The sequence below is a fragment of the Ammospiza caudacuta genome, chromosome 10, assembly GCF_027887145.1.
Source record: "Ammospiza caudacuta isolate bAmmCau1 chromosome 10, bAmmCau1.pri, whole genome shotgun sequence".
Lineage (NCBI taxonomy): Eukaryota > Metazoa > Chordata > Aves > Passeriformes > Passerellidae > Ammospiza > Ammospiza caudacuta.
The window spans coordinates 10,110,181-10,129,103 of NC_080602.1; the positions used below are offsets into that span (position 1 = coordinate 10,110,181).

General features: G+C 54.6%; 3 protein-coding genes across 5 annotated transcripts; 2 read left to right on the forward strand and 1 right to left on the reverse strand.

The window, feature by feature from the left end:
* Window positions 1-423: 423 nt before the first annotated feature.
* PATL2 (PAT1 homolog 2) lies at window positions 424-5,954 on the reverse strand. Of its 3 annotated transcripts, none has more exons than XM_058811570.1 (19): window positions 5,924-5,954; window positions 5,345-5,447; window positions 4,927-5,222; window positions 4,742-4,810; window positions 4,571-4,633; window positions 4,037-4,204; window positions 3,838-3,924; window positions 3,492-3,646; window positions 3,314-3,391; window positions 3,100-3,238; window positions 2,871-2,985; window positions 2,691-2,791; window positions 2,369-2,413; window positions 2,051-2,193; window positions 1,646-1,805; window positions 1,226-1,366; window positions 1,051-1,148; window positions 821-973; window positions 424-573 (listed from the first exon to the last, which is right to left on the reverse strand). In XM_058811570.1, the coding sequence occupies exons 1-19, from the start codon at window positions 5,945-5,947 to the stop codon at window positions 540-542; spliced, it is 2,172 nt and encodes a 723-aa protein (XP_058667553.1). In that variant the 5' UTR covers window positions 5,948-5,954; the 3' UTR covers window positions 424-539. The 3 variants fall into 3 exon arrangements, with proteins under 3 accessions (XP_058667553.1, XP_058667551.1, XP_058667554.1); XM_058811568.1 differs by having other exon boundaries at window positions 450-655; XM_058811571.1 differs by having other exon boundaries at window positions 450-655; window positions 4,927-5,207; window positions 5,924-5,937.
* A 2,195-nt stretch (window positions 5,955-8,149) lies between these two features.
* B2M (beta-2-microglobulin) lies at window positions 8,150-10,721 on the forward strand. Its single transcript, XM_058811434.1, has 4 exons — window positions 8,150-8,410; window positions 8,547-8,825; window positions 9,290-9,325; window positions 10,484-10,721. Exons 1-3 carry the CDS (start codon window positions 8,281-8,283, stop codon window positions 9,301-9,303), a joined length of 423 nt encoding a protein of 140 aa, XP_058667417.1. The 5' UTR covers window positions 8,150-8,280; the 3' UTR covers window positions 9,304-9,325; window positions 10,484-10,721.
* Window positions 10,722-12,715: 1,994 nt separating this feature from the next.
* On the forward strand, window positions 12,716-18,877 carry TERB2 (telomere repeat binding bouquet formation protein 2). Its single transcript, XM_058811505.1, has 7 exons — window positions 12,716-12,779; window positions 13,200-13,281; window positions 14,595-14,740; window positions 15,609-15,667; window positions 18,223-18,317; window positions 18,425-18,513; window positions 18,582-18,877. The coding sequence occupies exons 1-7, from the start codon at window positions 12,716-12,718 to the stop codon at window positions 18,722-18,724; spliced, it is 678 nt and encodes a 225-aa protein (XP_058667488.1). The 3' UTR covers window positions 18,725-18,877.
* The last annotated feature ends 46 nt before the right edge of the window (window positions 18,878-18,923 follow it).

The following is an 18,923-nucleotide window of genomic DNA, read 5'->3' on the forward strand; positions in this document are numbered from 1 at the left end:
ATTACCCATCCACATATGTTTAACATCTCCCCAGGTGTGCAATCTCTATTTCCCTATCAGGACAAGCTCTAACTTACCTCCCCCCACCACATTCTTCTTTTCCAGCCCATTCAACTCCCCGTGTGCTCACTTGTGTGGGGCCTCTAATCCCCTCTCCAAGCACTCCTTTCTTCTCCTCCTCAATCCTTTGAGCATCCCTCCCTTCTCCTCACCTTTTGCCAGGGGCTCCCTGCCCAGCAATGCCCATGGGACCACTTGTGCATCCAACATAAGCTGCCCCAGGAGCCAGAGGAACTCATTCATCACCTTTTTATTTTATTTCAAGCACTGTACAGAACGTGCCATAGACAAAACCCCCTCCCCAGGTGCTCCCAGCGCCCCTGTGCCCTGCCATGACCCAACACCCACCTCTGCCAGGGGAGAGGCCAAAATAAGTTACACCCACCCACCCCCGTGCTCCGGGGCACCGGGACAGGGTGGCATCACATCGGTGCCATCCCCGCCGCTGCCCGTGTCACCCAGAGTGCCCTGCACCAGGGTCAGTGTTCGTTTCCAAAGCCACGGCATCGGGCCCTGCCCATTCCCGGCTGCAGACGCCACCCCCGCTGCCGGGGCTCAGCAGAGCATGTCGGCCTCGGTGGGCAGCGGGGAGCACCTGCAGGAAAGGATGGGATTGGGGTGTCAGGGTGCTGATCCGCCCCAAAGACACAGCAGCAAAGGCAGCAGCATCAGCTCAGCCCAGCTGGAGATAATTCCGAGGGGGATGGAAGCAGTGAGCCCCCAGTGCTGTCCCCAGGAGAGCCATTGCAGCAGTACTCACTCAGCCATCTTGGCTGCCAGGTGGTAAACTGTCTGCTTGTCCAGGTAGCGGCAGAAGAGCAGGACGAGGTTGCTGGGCAGGAAGAGAGGCTCTGCCAGCGAGGCTGTGGGCAGGCGTGACAGCTCCTGGGACATCAGGTACACCGTGTCCGTCCTGGGGACACCAGCACAGGGGGTGAGCACCCCGGGGAGCAGTGACAAACCCTCCCCCCAGCTCACCCCGTCCCTCACCAGGCCTCGAAGTCCCCTCTGCACGGCTTCAGTGGCGCGTGTGAGGACAGCAGCCTCTCTCCGTGGCTCAGCAGGGAGTACAGCAAGGAGATGCCAAACTGCAGGAGAGCACCAGGAGTGTCACAGCCAGCAGCAGTGGCACCCCAGGGACACAGTCAGGCTCAGGGCCAAGTACCTGGTTCTTCAAGGCCATGGTGAGGGGGAGCTCCGAAGACTCAGGCAGAGGCCGGGTAAGCTCCTGCAGGACCTCGATGAGTTTGCTGAAGGTCATCTCACCCACCACCTCATTCAAGGGGCTGTAGAGCAGGGGGAGAGACTGGGCAGGGCAGAGGGGAGAGCAGGAGTCTGAGATCCTTGGACCTGTCACAGCCACAGCCCCACCCCAGCCCTTGGAGGGGAGGGTCACTGCCAGCAGAGGGTCACTGCTGGTGGCTGACTCCTGGAGACCTTCTCCTCCCCATGGATGGGAAGGGGCTCCTGTGTCATGCTAACCCCACAAGGCAGGCCCCCCTCATTGCCCAGGGTGCGACCCCCAGCAAGAAAGAGGAGGAAGGAGACAGCCCAGGTCATCCCTGCCCTGGCTGGAGATGCTTGCCTCATCCAGCACGTCCTTCTTCATGAGGAAGGGCAGGTGGTAGGAGATTGCCAGCAGGATCTTCTCCCTCTGCTCTCCAATCAGGTGGGGCAGCAGCCGGGCCACGAGCTTCTTGCCCTTCCGCACACACAGCAGTTGCAGGAATTCATCTTCTGCCTCCCTGGGAACAAAGCCTGCATTGGCACAAATCCCAAGGGACTTGGAGCATCTCTGTCCATCCAAGAGGACCAGCATCAGCTCCACTGGAGGACAAGGTTCACAGGCAGGGTCAGCACAGGCTGCAGTGACAGGATGGAAGGAAGGACCCAATCCTCCTGTGACCCAGACCTGCTCATCAGTGACCATCTCAGATCCACGAGGACCAGGACATGCTGCCTGCTCCCCTTTCCCACAGCACAGACTCACTCTTCACTGCTGCAAGCCCTGATTTTCAAGGCTTGGTAGATACTCTCCACCTTTTGGCTCTTCTGCTCCTGCTTCTGGGGCTGTTGCTCCCCTGGGGACGTTTTCTGTTGCACCTCCTCTACTTCCAGCAGTTGCAGGAAGAGCTGGAGAAGGAGGAAGGAGTACACAGGAGGTCACAGGGTAAGGAGGAAGCTTGGACATCTTCTATCAACTGGCTATCCAGGACCCTGCCTAGGCAGTCATACCCTTTGAGAAATCCATGGATGAAAACAGAAAACCTGGGCCATGCTGCCCTTCCCCAAATCACCACTCACTCACCTTCTCGATCCTGTGCAGCGCCCGCAGCCGGTGGGTCCCTGCAGCCTTTGGGAGGGTAGAAAGGAAGGCACAAAGGTTACAGCCATCCCCAGACACTGCCACCAGCCCAGCACTGGGCCAGCTGCTCCCTGGGGATCAGAAGTGACTTTTCCCTGGGGAAACCATGGCCAGAGCCCAATCTCACCCCTTGGCCAGGCACAAACGCCACTGCTGAGGTGGTACCTCCTCCAACTGTGTGCCCCATCCCTCTGCTCAGGACAGCTGCTAAAGCAGCACTCCTGGCAACTCAGAGCCCCAACCAGCCCAGCTTCCCTCCACCTACCTCCTCCTCCATGAGGGCGTGGTGCACAGCATCGATGGCCCGGCGAGGGCTGTAGCAGGTGGACACTGTGACCTGGCCCAAGGACCCCGCGATGCGCACCACTGCAGGACAGCAGGAACACGGTGACACCACACCCCAGAACTCCTCACCCAGCCCCCCATGCCTGCCCCAGCCTCTCACCAGAGTCATAGGTCTCCACTTTTTGGATGAAAGGTGTGACCAGCTTGGGGGGCTTGTTGCGCCTGCCCAGCAGCTCCTCCTCCGCCTGTTTGCGCTCCAGCCGGTGGTAGTAGGTCTGTAAGAACAGGAGAAGCCAGGAGACCCCTCCACCAGTCCTCAAGGGTTTCTCCAGCTCCCAAAGCCCCACCCTGAGGGGAACAAGCTGCAGGTGCTGCCAGCAGGAGCTCACCTGGTAGTAGTAGTCATCATCTATATTCTCACTCTGCAGCTGCATCATCTCCACCTTGACAACCCAGTCCTTCTCCTTGGAAGTCATCAGCCCGGCATAAGGGTCCACCTTCCGAGACCACAGCTTCTTGGGGGAGACACTGGCACAGGAGAAGAACTCAGCCCACTGTGCCCACCCAGAGCCCCCCTGCCCTGCACCCAGAAGACCCCCATACCTCTGCACCTGCCTGCCCTGCCGCTGCATCAGGATGCGCTGGTGCTGGGGGTGCAGCTGGGTCATGTGGCTGGGTGTGCTGCAGGGGACACCAGACAGGGGTCAGGGGAGGTTTTGGGACACCCCTAGCTGCTTTGTAGGACCCCTCCAGTCCCACCCCAACATCCCACTCCTGCTACCTGAAGTTCAGCTGGCCCATGGCTGAGGGGCTGAAGAAGACAGCAGGGTCCAAAGAAGAGGCCATGGGCCTGAAGTGCACGCCCAGGGGCTGGGGTGGGCTGCCCACGGTGGGGGAGCCAGGCTGGAAAGGGCTTGGGGGTGCAAACCCTGCTGTCTGAGAGGGAGAGAGGGGATAAAGGGTGTGAGCCTTCCCCTCTGAGCATCCCAGAGGGGTCAGACAGCTCTGTGCTGGCTTCTGGCTCCCGTCCCTCTGGCAAAGTGCTACAGTGCCACTGTCCCCATCCCCTGCCACACCAGGGCCACCTCAGTGGGGCCGTGGCAGTGGCTCAGAGCCCACCACGTTACCTGGCTGGGACTGAAGAGTGCAGGGGGTCTGCAGGCTGGTGGGAAGGGCTGAGGAGAGCACGGGGAGCGAGGAGACATCATGGGTGCCTGGTGCAGAGCAGGAGACAGGAGGTGTCAGACAAGCCTGTCCTCGAGGCTGCACCTCCAAGGAGGGAAGGCAGAGAAAGAAGGGGTGCAAGAGCACCCCCAAACCTGTTACCTGCTGGAGAAAGCACTGGGGGAAAGGCTTGGGGGACATCAGTCTTAAGTCAGGGCACTTGAGCCGGGAAGAGCCCCCATAGCCCCTCTGCACAGGAGAGCCAAGGAAGTCGAGAGCCATGTTGGGAGATGGTGGAGGTCTCTCCAGCACCTGGAGGATGGCTTTATCCTGTGGGGAGGAGGCAGCAGCAGGTGGGAACAAGGCACAGCTGGGAACAGTTTAGCTCCCTCAGCAATAGTTAGCTCACTAAAACCTGTGGTCACTGCTCAACCAAGAGCAGCTGTGCTCCCATCCTCGTAGTGTGGAGCAGCTGGAGACCGGTGGGAACACCCAGCATGGGGGTCCCAGTCCCCCCAGTCTCAACAACTTTGCCTTCAAACCCATGCTCTGCTTTGGGTGGGCACTCACAGCCTTGTACCCAAGACATATCTGTGCACCTCTAGAGCCATTTGGAGATGCCCCAGGTGTCCCAAATTCCCTGTGAGACCCTTGTTCCAGAGTATTGGGGAGCCCTTAGCTCCAGCACGTACCCACCTCCAGCATGAGGTGGCGAGGGACACTGCCAGGGCAGGAGCCCCACGTGGGATCCATCGCCAGCTGGAAAACAGGGAGAGGCTGGCATGAGCCAAGTGAACAGGAGGAGAGAGCAGGGGACACCACAGGAGCCACCCTGCCTCATCACCAGATGGGTGGGGACATTTTTACCATGTCCTCCTTGTCAAACTCTTCCCAGCAAGTCCCAATCCCACTGTCCAGCACTGCTGAGTCCTGGCTCTGCAAGGAAAGGGGAGTTAAAGGCCTGCCTCCCTGCCCCAGTGCCCTCTGTGGGGCAGGAGCCACAGGTGTGGGGATGGAGGGGGAGCAGCAGGACCCGTCTGCTCACACATCACCTCCAGCGTGGGTTTGCTCCGCACAGCTCTCATCACTGCTGGGTCTCCCAGCTCACTGGGCTCCTCAAAGCACTCCTGATCTTCCTCCTGTTCCTCAGTGCCCAGCTCCTCTACCTCTTCCTCCAGCTGAGAGTTAACCTGCTCCATCTCTGCCTCCATCCCACCTTCCTCCTCGGCCAGCTCCTCCAGCTGCTCAGCTGCTCTTCCAGTTGCATCTTCCAGTGCTTTGGCCACCTCAGGGCTTATCTCTGGTACCACCAGGAGTTTTGGGACATCCTCCTCTGTGGAGTCTCGGTCTTAGAGGGGGGAAGCAGCACACAGCAGGGTGGGTGAACGCTTTGGCAGTGCCCACCAGGGTGTCTGCTCCCCCTGAGTGCTGGCAGGTCTCTCCAACACCAGGACTCCCCCAAGGTCTTACCTAACCCAAAAGTCATCTCGTTGTACAGGTCGAGCTCCTCATCCTCCTCAGCCATCTCTTCCAGCAGAACTGCATCTTCCACCAGCAGAAAATCCTCGATAATCTGGATTTGGAAGCAGCAGATTCCTCTCTAAGGGAGAGGTAACCCTAGTATACTCCTAAAGCGGGGAGGAACCCCCAGGGCTCACAGCTGGAAAAGGGAAAAGCGGGAGCAGCCGCCAGGGCTCACAGCTGGAAAAGGGAAAAGCGGGAGCAACCGCCCGGGCTCACAGCTGGAAAAGGGAAAAGCGGGAGCCAGCGGCGCTGCCGGCGAGGACAGGAGGCGCAGCTCAGCCCACGGCTGTGCCGGCACCAGCGAACGCCGGCACGGAGCGGCACCAGCGCAGCTGGGCTGGGACGCCTTTAGGCTTCAGAGTGAACACCCGCTACGAGAGCATCCCACCAGCACCTCCAGGGCAGAGCCTGCTCCGAGACCGACCGCGCTAGGGAGCGCCAGCCCCGGAGAACGCGCACCGCACAGGGAGCGGGACGCCGGGAGGCGGCAGCGGGCAGGGGTAGCGGAGCAGGGCAGGCACTCACAACGCGCTCGCCGCCCTCCGCCATCCCGCGGTGGTGCCGCCGCCGCCTCCTCCTCCCGCTCACCCACCCTCCGTCCGTCCCGGGTCCCCGTACGGGGGCACAGTGCCCCTGCCGCCCCTTTTATGGGCCGCCCCCACCGCCCCGGCATGCGCCTGCCGTACAGCATGGCGGCCCCCAGCGGCCCACGCGCCTGCGCACTGCTCTGCACCAGGAGCCTGCCGTACAACATGGCGGCCCCCAGCGGAGCCTCGCGCCTGCGCACTGCGCTACACCGGAGCCGGGGGTAGCGGGGATGGAGGGGTTCGGTGACCGCACCTGCGGCTCTCGGGGCGCAGAACGGCCCAGCCCGGCTTTCCCCGCTGCTCCCACCGTGCTGTTCTCAGAGCTGATATCCCTCTGAGGAGTTATGGAAATCTGGTGGGATGTGCTCTGAGTATTCTGGCGGGTAACGCCGAGCACAGGTGTCAACACTAACACTATAAATGTCTGCATCTCACAAAGCATAGCGGGTTGCCCTTATCCCCCTGAATTATCCCCCTGAATACCCGGAGCACATTGGTCATGTCACCCACTCCCAAATAACTCTGCTAATAAAAGCAGAAGTGTCCCCAAAGTGGAAGATTTGGTTACTCTAATCAAATCACTGCGGCTTTTAATAAACATCACGTGGAAGAGTTGTGCTTCTCTTTACTGGGAAATTCCTACAGGTGGTGTGGGTTAGAGTAGAGTCGTTGGCAGGGGTTCTCATCCCAAAGGGCCCATGGAAAGGATCCATGTCCTGCCATCCTCTCCCTGAGGCGAGGGAGTGTTCACGTGGGCAGAGCCAGATTCACCCTTGGGACAGCTGGACTGGGCTGGTGACTCCTGCTGTGGTGACCCTAACAACAACTTGGCCACCAACGGAGCACTCAGGGATTATTTCTGTTGGAGCCTGAGATCCCTGATAAGGCTCTGGCCACAGCTGCATCTGTTTATCCCACACTGAGGAAAACATTGAGTGTTTTCAGCTGGCACTGCTCACTGAGCAGCCAGCAAACCCAGCAGGAGCTGGGCCAGTGGGAACTGATAACAAGTGTTTTCAAGATTTTCCTTTGCTTGGCCTCTCCTGATTTACCTGCTGTCTTTGGGGTGTTCACCATACATGCTTTATTAATTTAATTTGCGTTTTAATGAGATACATTAAGTAGTCCTAAGGGGACTTAGTGTTTTGGTACTTAGACCATGCTGCTGTTTTCTCCCCACTAGCAGTGACTTGACTTTCTTTTCCCTTTATTTTCCTTCCAAGCAGCACTACTGGGACACTCAGTGCCATTCCTAGCCTGGCTGGGCTTTGGTGCTCACAGTTCTTCTGGCAGAAAACCTGGTTCTTTGGTGTTAGAATTCTCGTGCTTTATGTCAGGGAATTCTCATGTTTTATGTGTGCTGTGTGTGTGCCCCAACGACAGTCAATTTCCCACCCTGCGGCTGCTGGAATGAGACATAACACACAGGTTTTGAAAGATGTTAAAAAAGGAAGGTGGATGGCTTGCTCCACCACAGGCTGTTGGTGTAATACCAGCCCTGGATGCAAAATCTGCAAGAGGTGACTCTTACCCCAATTTAGGTTGGAAAAGCTCTCTGTGACCACCAAGTCAAATCATTCCTCCAGCACTGCCGAGGCCACTACTAACCCATGTCCCCAAGTGCTTTTAAATCCCTCAGGGGATGAGGATTCCACCACTGCCCTGGCAGCCTGTGGCAAGGCTGGACACCCCTTTCAGAGAATAACTTTTCTCTAAGATCCAATCTAAACCTTTCCTGGTGCTACTTGAAGCTGTTTCCTCTTGTCCTCTCCTTTGTTCCCTGGGGGTGGAGCACAATCCCACCCGGCTGCCCCCTTCCGTCAGGGAGTTGTAGGAAGAAGGTCTCCCGAGCCTCCTTTTCTCCAGGCTGAGCCCTCCCAGCTCCCTCAGCTGCTCCTGGTGCTCCAGCCCCTTCCTCGGCTCTGTGCCTTTCCCTGGACACGCTCCAGCCCCTCGATGTCCTTCTTGGAGTGAAAGACGCAGAACTGACCCCAGGGTTTGGGGTGTGGCCTCAGCAGTGCCCAGCACAGGGGACGGGCGCTGCCCTGGGCCTGTGGCCACACCGGGGCTGGTCCCGAGCAGGTGCCATTGCCCACCCGGGCTCACGTCCAGCCGCTGTTGCCCGCTGACGCCCCGGGGTCTCTGCCCGGATTTTCCCCCCACTCAGCACGGAACTGAAAGCGAAAGCGCTTCCCCGCTGGCTCGCACAACCCCGGAGCTCCCGTTCTACCTGGAAACCGATGACGTAGAGGCCGCTCCGCGCCACGATTGGCCGTGTGTTCCGGAGGCTATAAAATGCGGAGAGCGGGCAGGGGTGGGACATTCCGGGAAACGGCGGGGCGGAGAGGAGCGGCGATGGCGCGGAGGGCCCTGGCGCTCGGGGTGCTCGCTCTGCTGGCGCTGCTCGGTCTGGGGGCGGCCGCTGGTGAGTGCCTGGGGCGGCGCGAAGGGTCCTGACGGGGGTGAGGGGCTGCGGGGTCCCGGGTGGGCGGGCGAGTGTTGGCATCGCGGCGGTGCCCGCGGCAGCCCCGCTTCTCACGCGCCCTCGCCCCTCTCTCCAGAGGCGCCGAAGGTGGAAGTGTACGCCCGTTCCCGCGCCGAGGAGGGGAAGGAGAACACTCTCCACTGCTTTGTCACTGGCTTTCACCCACCCAGGATTGACATCGAACTCCTGAAGAACGGCGTGCCCATTCCCGACGTCACGTACGGGGACTTGTCCTTCAACGACAAGTGGCAGTTCCAGCGCCTGGTCTATGCGCCCTTCACCCCCACAAGGGATGACATCTTCTCTTGTAGGGTGGCGCATTCCACCATGCCGGGGCCACACAATTACATCTGGGGTATGCTGTCCCTCACCTCCTGCGTGCAGGAGCTCCTTGCTTTATATCCGTGCTGTGTCTGTTCCTTTTCCTGGGACGCAGGGTGAAATGGAGCGGGGTTTGAAGGCCTTGTGTTAGAGATAGAAAGCGAACTTGCTTTTAGCTGAAAAGGCTGTTACACGTGCTTGTGAAGGATTCAGGGAGGACACGCGCTGGTGTTAATCCACAGGGATTTGGTGATGCCGTGTCACCCGATCTCTGCCGTGGTGAATTTAACTGGAAGGCGATGGGTCATGCAGGGAATTTTTGCTTTATGTTGTGTGAGTATAAAGAAGGGCTGATGGTGGTGTAGACCTAGCCTCAGCTACAGCTGAAGGCAGCTCTGGTCGCTGTAAAGGGGCTGTTTCCGTGGGGAACCTTGTGGGGACAGGGGACAAGAGGTGCCATTAGCCCCAGGTCTAACGCTCTGCACTTCCTTCCTGCAGAACCAGACTTCTGAGCTGCGTCTGGGATAATCCATGGTGAGTTATTCCCGTGTTGTGCTGGTAAGGGAAACACAGACCCATTTCTGTAGGGAGGGGAGGTTTGAAAAGCTGAGAAACAAAGCACCACACCCTAAAAGTAGATCATATTTGGGCCACAAAGAAACTTGTTCCCACACCCTTTCTGCCCACTATTTTGCTCTGGTTTTGGCCATCCCGTGCCTACAAGAGTCCTTTTCTCCTAAAAAAGGAGAACTTTGAAGAAAATCTTCCCTGCATGTTGTTGCTGCCTCAGCTAGATACTGCAGAGAGTTGTCGCAGTCCCTAAAGCTCCCTCAGGCCCCGAGTGCTGTTTCCTGTCAGGGGAGGAGCAGGAAGTCGCTGTAACCAAAGTCCCTGTGCCTCAGGTTGGGTGGCAGGCTGGTTAACCAGCACCCTGTGGGATTTATGAGGCACAAACCAGAAACATTTTGGGGTTTATTCACCAGCGTCTCTGTGTGAGGGCTCCAAGTTGTTCAAACTGTCTGCGTGTAACTGATCTGGATGTAGCAATGGGGAAATTCCAGTTTAATACTTGGTGGGGAAAAGAAACTGAATATGTGGCTCAGCTGATGTAACCCTGGCTGAAACAGCCAAATTATGTGTCCAATTAGAGGCTGGAATAATAATTAACTGTTCTGGGACAAGCCTTGACAGGACCCTTATATGAACTGCCCCAGTTCTTGCAGAGCTATGAAAAGTTGTTTACAGTCACTGCTGTGGTCTGTCACTCACCCTTGGGCAGTGGGGTGTGAGCCTGGCCCCAAGGCAGGGTCTGGAATGTTCTGGGCTCACACAGCACCATGGCTTGGGTTGGTGGGACACTGGTGAGGGATGCCACATCTGGCTGGAGGGGGATGTGGGTGACTTCACTGTGCTCTGGGGATGAGGATTTACTGAGCTGGCCTGGAAAGAGTTGAGAGCAGGACAAACTCTTCTCTGGGGTGGAGAACAAGGATCCTCTTGACTTGTTGGACTCTGAACTCCACCAAGGAAGGGACAGAAAAGGAGTTTCTGCAGGATTTTTACCTAAACCTCACTGGAAGGTGGTTCTGCAGGGAACCAGACTGCTCTGAGGAAACTGGTTTTTAGTCCTAAAATAATTGCAGTTGAAGGTGTCACTAGAGTGACTCATGTCAATATACTCTCTCCATGCAGATTTGAGACCTTCTTCATGCAAGTCAGAGACTTCTCGAGCTTCTGTCCATTCTTCATCATAGCCACGAGACTGATTAACTTCTTTCCAAAATTTGCTAATAATATCACTTAGCCACAGCATCAAGAGAGCTCTGCAGGCTTTTTGAGCTAAAAATTTTACTGCTTAAAAAATGATATCTTTTCATTGCTCAAAATTTTGGAGGATTTTTATCCTTTAATAAACTGCTAGTCCATAAAATGTTTCTTCAGAGTCATTTGACAAGCTGATTTCACAGGCTCCGATGGCCTCTGGGTTGTGGGTGGATACGTAGCCTTGGTGGCATGATGGGCAGTTGTGCTTTTTTTTTATCCCAGTGAGAAGATGCAAGATCACTTTTCCACCAATAAAAGAGAATTAAATTTTTATATTTTTCTTTTGCTGGTGTGGTATCTGCCTGGCTGGAGGCTCCTGTGTGGGTCTGAAGGGAAGGCACAAGGGATGAAGACCCTTGGGGACATAGGGTGGGACACAGAAGGAGGGATGGGGATGCATTTTGGAGTGTGTGGTGTAAAGCTGAGCCTGGCGGAAGCAGAGGTGTGTGTAGGTGAATTTCAGTTCTGGTTCTCTCTGTGCTTCAGCCCATGAAGAAGTTGAGGCCAGTCCTCTGTTACACTGTGGGGGATTCACACTACCCAAAAGCAATGCTGCTGCCATCAGCTCACTTTTATTTTATGAAGAAATCAGAATGATTGCTTGAGGAATATTGTATCCAAATGGATTTAACCAGGAGCACTTGTATGGGATCAAGGTTTCAGCTTCTCTCCCAGACACCCCAGTGGAGCAGCACTGGGTGCTGTGTGAGCCCAAGGAGCTGTGGAACATGTCCTGGCCTCCTCCCCTGGATCATGAAGGGCCACCAAAGTGTTTTCCACCACCTCCACTCCACCTTTCATATCCTCAAGAGCACCAGAATAATTGCTGGGTAACCACTCCACCAAGAGAGCTTCACCCTAATTAGGACAGGAGTGGAGACAACTGCAGAACTGAAGATTCAGTGGAGGCAATGTGAAGTGACCCTGTCTCCAAAGGGCTCATCATCATCTTCACACACTGGGGAGGTCTGCCCTGATTGCATCTGTGGGATTTTTCTGTTCCTGTTTTGATGGTTTACTCAAAAATCCCCTGTCTGTGGGAGAACAACACATGACCACACCAGAGGCTCATTTCCTTTAACTGTGGATTTCAGGACCATGTCCGGAAATACCTTCTCAGTTTTATCCAGCATCCTTGGGGTTCTGAGGTACTCGGGATCTTGCTGCGCTGCTGCTGCTGGCAACAGCTCCCAGGGGATGGGTTATCCTGAGGGATATCTTGGGAAGCTTCGAGCATGAAACAAGCCTCATTTGTGCTTTATGAAACAAAAGCAATTTTTCTGCAAGCAGTTTCTGGAATCAGCAAAATGCAAGGGTTTTTCTGAGAAAAGTCTTAGGAGAAAAAGGATCGAGTCCGACTCCTAACTCTGCACGGAACACCCCAAAACCCCGCCCTGTGCCTCAGAGTGTTGTCCAAGTGCCCTTTGAGCCCTGTCAGGCTTGGGGCTGCCCTGCTGTGGGGGAAGAACCTTTCCCTAATATCCAGCTTAAGGCTCCCTGGCGCAGCTTCAGCCGTTCTCCCCTCCCCGGGTTTTCCCCCCACCGCTTGCCCTCACGGCCGTTCCCGCCCTCATTTCCCCTCAGGGCGGTTCCCGCCTCCTTTCCAGCCCCTCAGGGCCGTTCCCTCCTTCGTTTCCCCTCACGGCCATTCCCGCCTCCTTTCCAGCCCCTCACGGACGCTCCCGCCCTCGTTTCCCCTCAGGGCCGTTCCCCTCAGGGCGGTTCCTGTCTTGGCCCACCCCCTCACGGCCGTTCCCGCCCTCGTCTTCTCTCAGGGCGGTTCCTCCCTCCTTTCCCCCTCACGGCTGTTCCCTGCCTTCTTCCAGCCCCTCACGGCCGTTCCCCTCAGGGCGGTTCCCGCCTCCTTTCCAGCGCCTCAGGGCCGTTCCCGCCCTCATTTCCCCTCAGGGCCGTTCCCCTCAGGGCGTTTTCTGTCGTCCCCCACTCCCTCACGGCCGTTCCCGCCCTCGTCTCCTCTCAGGGCGGTTCCTGCCTTCTTCCAGCCCCTCACGGCCGTTCCCCTCAGGGCGGTTCCTGCCTCCTTCCAGCCCTTCAGGGCGGTTCCCTCTCTCGTCTCCTCCCCGGGCGGCTCCCGCCGCGATGTTCCGCGGACACCGCGCTTGGTTCTCGCAGAGCGTCAGCCCGGGCCCGCGGGGGCTCTGGGGTGAGGGAGCCACACCACGGCCAAGTCCAGGGGAGCCCTGGGGCACGGAGCGGGCAGGAATGAGCGGGGGAATTGGCAGGGGCACGGCCGTGTCACCGCTCAGAGGGAATTAGGAGGGGAGCACAACCCATCCATCATTCCTCAGCAGGGCACAGCAGTGGGGACACAGCCCTGTCACCCCTTTGTGGGACTGAGACCCACACAACAGGACAGAGCACGAGTTTGGCCAATCCACGGTGCGCCCACATTGAGGAAAAGCCCTGCCCAACCCTCAGGGGAGCAATGGGAGTCCCACAGGCATGGGGAGCTGTCACAGCTTCTACTTCAGGGTGGCCCCACAAGCAGCTGTCCCCTCCCCGGGTCACCCCGAGGTGGGAACCCCTGGATGGCCATGCTCACCTGGCTCCCTGTCCCCTGCAGTCGATGGCGGCGGGACCATTGCCCACTGGCTGGATGCTGACTACCTGTTCAGCAGCGATGCTGCCCACCCCGACACCCGCAGGTGGGCACAGGAGGCTTTAATGTATTTAGTGAAAAGTATTTCATGGATATTGACATCCTGTAAAATTTAAGGGTGTGTTTTTAAAGTCATGGCGTGGATCTGCCATTGACCAGTGGGCTCAGGAGAACTCACACCCACACTAAGCTATAGATAGACAGAGAAAAACCATCCATGGGTTGAGAATGGCTTAACAGTGATATAAATTAAATTAAGTGTGCTGGTTTCTTGCTGGTCTGCTGGAAAATCAGCATCTAAAGCAGAGGTGATACAGTTCCCAAGGAAGGAATCTGGTTCCAAAAATCCAGTGTGAATTAATGCTAAAAGGAAGCACTGGGTTAAAAATGGACAGAAAAGGACAGAAATGCTTAAAAAAAAATAGAGAGCTATGGAACATTTATACATATATAAGGAAAGTCTTAAGGATCTTTCTCACTTCCTCAATATCAGCGAGTATTTGTATTTATTCATTATTTAGTCATGTAAACATATGTATGGGGAAGGAAGCTGCAATATTTCCCTTAGGCTTTGCTAGGCTGAATTAAATAGTTTCTCTAACAGACCAGTGCTTAAAACTGGCTTTGAATTTTGGAATCTTTCAGCCACCTGCTCCAGCTAAGCGAGGGGAATTCCAGTAAACACAGAATAACATCTTTAATTCTGCAACAATGTGCTGCCAGACCAGCTTGCTCCCCCAGGGGAATTCTGGATAATTTATATATATATATATATATAAAAATTATATATATGGTATATTATATATGGTATATATACTATTTATATAGAGTATACTATACTATATATGATATATACTATATATAAACATATATATATACTATTACTAATTATAAAATTATACATACATACATATATATATATATATATATTCAATGTATATTGTTAGATAGTTCCTTGTGAAAAAATGCAATCATTCTACACATCCTTAAACCCAGCAAACAAGATTTAATTCCTCTCTAAGGAGGACAGTGAGGGCTGGAGCTCAGCTGTATGAGCAGGAACCAGTGTGGTGAAGGATAATTGTAGAAAAATCCTGTCTTTGCCCTCCCCGAAGCAGTTTCACCTGAAGAGCAGAGTGGGACTGTGTAATCCCTAAAAATACGTTCACCCTTGTCCTTCCTCCAGGCTGCCCCTGGGAGGTGCTGGTAGCCAGGACGTGACTGGTAGAAAATCACAGAAAATTAGGGGCTTTTGGCAAAAAATTCAGAGCAAGTTTCATGATAACACCCCTCTAAACGTTTTGGTTTTGGTTTGCTTCCAGGTTCTCTTTGGAAAGCAGCTCTGTTTCTCTCTTGCAGCATACACGAGAGCCTCAGTTACCTGGAGGGCAAAGCCACGGTCTTTCACTCCTGTTACCTCTCAGTGTGTGCGAGCACCCGAGCTGCAGAGAGGCCCTCGGTGGTTCTGGGCCACTTCATCCTGCCCCCTGCCTGCCTGCATGAAGGTCAGGCACAAACAATCATCTGGGGATATTTTCCTGTGGAAATCCCCCTTGAGTACAGCCTTGGTGCAAACTAGAGCTGACAGTTACTTGTCTGCAGGGAGGCACTTTTTCCTTCTGCTTGGGAGCGGCTCTTCCTCCCAGAGGACTGAGTATGATCCATCTATTACCACAGAATGGCTTGACCTTGAACATTCCCAGGGATGGGGCAGCCACAGCTGCTCTGGGAAACCTGTGCCAGGCCCTCACCACCCTCACAGGGAAGAATTTCTTCCCAGTATCCCATCCAACCCTGCCCTCTGGCAGTTTGAAGCCTTTCCCCTTTGTCCTGGTATTTCAGGCCCTTGTCCCCAGGTCCCTCTCCAGCTCTCCTGGAGCCCCTTTAGGCACTGGAAGAGGCCCTGAGGTGTCTCTGGAGCCTTCCATCCAGGTGAGCACCCTCAGCTCTCCCAGCTGTCCAGAGCAAAGGGGCTCCAGTCCTTGGAGCATCTCTGTGACCTCCTTTGGACTTGCTCCAACAGCTCCGTGTCCTGCTGCTGTTGGGGACCCAGAGCTGGAGGAGCACTGCTGCTCCTGAGAGGGGCAGAATCCTCCCCTCACCTGCTGCCCACACTGTGGGAGCAGCCCAGGACACATGGAACCTCACATCCATGAGCTTCTCATGCACCAACACCCCCAAGCTCTCCTCAGGGCTGCTTTCAATCCACTCTTCCCCACCCTGAATTTGTGCTTGGGATTGCCCTGGTCCAGGGGCAGCACCTTGCATTTGGGCTTGTCCCTAGAGGTACCTGCAGGGCATCACACTGGCAGCAAGTGCCAGAGTTGTGTTTTTTGGTGCTCTCACAGTCACTAGTTTTGTTGTTCTTGTCAGAAATCAGAAGGAAAATTGGCCGGTTTATTTGGGAGAAGGCAGATGCCCTTGAAGAACAGGTAAGATGAAAAATTTATACTACACATGTATGTGCTGGAGGAGGAGCTTGTGCTGAGCAGGGAGCTTGCGCAGGAATTCAGAGGGGAAAGAAGAGCAAATATAATTTATGGGAAAAGGGGCAGGCAACTCAGGAAGCATTTAAAGAAGTCTTTAGGTCATGCAGAAAGAAGAAAATTAGAGCGGTGAAAGCTTGGTTAGAACTTAATCTGGCCACCTCTATAAAGGATATTTTTATAAATTATATATATAAAAGGAGGACCAAGTGTGACTGTGTTCACAGGGGTCTCAGGTTGAGGGAAGTCACAAGCATCTGACTCCACGTTTCAGAAGGCTTGATTTATTATTTTATGATATATATTACATTAAAACTATACTAAAAGAATAGAAGAAAGGATTTCATCAGAAGGCTAGCTAAGAATAGAAAAAGAAGGAATGATAACAAAAGCTTCTGTCGCAGAGAGTCTGAGCCAGCTGACTGTGATTGGCCATTAATTAGAAACAACCAACATGAGACCAATCACAGATGCACCTGTTGCATTCCACAGCAGCAGATAATCATTGTTTACATTTTGTTCCTGAGGCCTCCAGCTTCTCAGGAGGAAAAATCCTAAGGAAAGGATTTTCCATAAAAGATGTCTACGACAACCAAGGAAAACCCTCATTCTTTATTGCAGTGTCCATCACCAAGGACTAGGAAAAGGCTGAGGTAATTACCATCTTCTCTGCCTCGGTCTTCAGCACTAAGACTGGTTGGATCAGGACAAACAGCCCCCTGAGGTGGTAGACAGGCATGGGGAGCAGAATGGACCCCCAGGAACCCAGGAGGAGGCAGTCACTGCCCTGCTGTGCCACTTGGATGCTCACAAGTCCATGGGCCTGGAGGGGATCCATCCCAGGGTGATGAGGGAGCTGGAGGAAGAGCTTGCCAAGCTGTTGTCCATCATTTATCACTAGTGCTGGCTCACTATGGAGGTCCCAGATGACAAGGGACAATGTGATACCCCTCCACAGGAAGGGCTGGAAGGAGGGTCTAGGGAATTAAGAGATCTTTCAGTGTGACCAGTGGCAGGGAAGGTTATGGAGCAGATCACCTCGAGTGCCATCACCTGGCACATCCAGGAAAACCAAAGGATCAGACCCAGCCAGCATGGCTTTAGGAGGGGCAGGTCCTACCTGACCAACCTGATTTCCTTTCATGACAAGGGGATCCACCTGGATGAAGGAAAGAGAGTGCATGTGCCTGTCTGGATGTCAGCAAAGCCTTTGACACCATCTCCCACAGCATCTCCTGGAGAACTGCAGCCCACAGCTGGGACAGTTGGTGTCTGGGCACCAGTGGTGTCCCCCCCAGGGATCAATGTTGGGCCCAGCCCTATTCAACACCTTTCCTGAAGATCTGAATGAGGGGACTGAGCCCACCACTGGCAGACAGGCGACACCAAGCGGAGTGGGAGTTTGGTTCTACTGGAGGCTGGGAAGGCTCTGCTGAGGGACCTGGACAGGATGGATCAATGGACCAGGATCACCTGTAGGAGGGTCAAGGCCAAGGTCTGGGTCCTGCACTTTGGCCACAATAACCCTGCAGAGCTACAGACTGAGAGGAGTGCCTGGAAACCAAGAAATGTCCTGGGATTGCTGATCAGCAGCAGCTGAACATGGGCCCAGGTGGCCAAGAATGCCAGTGGCACCTGGTCCGTGTGGCCAGCAGGAGCAGGAAGTGAATTCTCCCCTGTACTGGGCACTGCTGAGGCCCCAACTTGAGTGCTGTGTCCAGTTCTGGACCCCTGAATTCAATTCAAGGACATTTTGGTGCTGGAGAAGGTCCAGAGAAGGAACTGAGTCAGGGAAGGGTCTGGAGCACCAGGAGGAAGCTGGGGGGCTCAGCCTGGAGAAAAGGAGGGAGCTGGGGGGCTCAGCCTGGAGAAAAGGAGGCTCAGGAGGGACCTTCTGACTGTGCACAACTCCCTGACAGGAGGGGGCAGCTGGGTGGGGGCAAGGCACTGCTCCCAGGGATCAAGGGATGGGATGAGAGGACGCTGTCTTAAGCTGCACCAGGAGAGGTTGATGTTGCACATCAGAAAGAATTTTTTCCCAGAAGGGATGATCAGGCACTGGAATGGGCTGCCTGGAATGACTGCATGTGGCACTCAGTGCTCTGGTCTGCTTGGGGAGGTGGTGATTGGTCACTGGTTGGACCTGATGGTCTTTTCCAACCTCACTGATTCTGATTCCTTGTGCTTGCTGTGTTGTGTGTCCCTCCCTGCATGACACCCTGAGGGGACAGCACTGGAAGCACTGTCTCCCTTGCCCGGACACATCCAGTGTGCTGTTCCAGGGATTCCAACTTTGGGCTGGTGTTTTCCTTCCCCATGTCACTGCCCACCCTCCTCTCAAAGCAACTTCCCAGCATTTTTGAAGCAGGAATGCCCTTAAATTTAAAATTTAACTCTGAATTATGCTTAAAATCATGAGCCCTAAAAATTCATGCACTGGGAACGTGTCCTAGGTGCTCTGGTGACCCAGGGACAATTTTAACTCATTCTTGTGCTGATATTCACAGCCCAAGGAAAATCCAACAGAGGAACCAGAAGCAGCAAGAAATAGCTGTGAAGAAGAATCAGAGGAGGAAGTGCTAGACCTGGCTGAGAGGTATTTTCCTAGCTTGGGTGGTGGGATTTGGATATACCTCCAATTCCAAGCAATCTTAACACATAGAAACTAACACACAGATTTTTTTTTTCCCCTTCCTGATACAGCACTGAAGAAACAGAGTCTGAAGCACCCACCCAGGGAGAATTTCCATGCCGTGCCCTCCAGGAATACCCAATAAATAACATGGTGACAGGTAAATAAATGCACCTGGAGAGGGCTGCAGATGGAGCAGGACTCAGTGAGCCCATCCTCCCTCCCCAGGCTATGCCTCTGCACGGGACATGAAGAAATATGAGGGGGAACTCCACGACTTCATCCCTGGCACCTCGGGCTATGCAGTGTACTGGGTTCAAAGCAAATGCAGCATTTACTGTGAGAAGGCCAAAATGAAGAGGAAATGGTAAGGAACAGGTGGCTGGAGCAGCAGAAACTTCAATGTAAGAGCTGCCAGATTATTTATAAATTATCCCACTGCAGCTCAGAGCATTCAATGTGTTACTTAAATACTGGCTACAGTTATAGCAGTTTTTGCTTCTTTAAGTAACTACATAAACTAAATTTCACAACAAACATAAATACATTTTTCCTCAAAACACAAATATT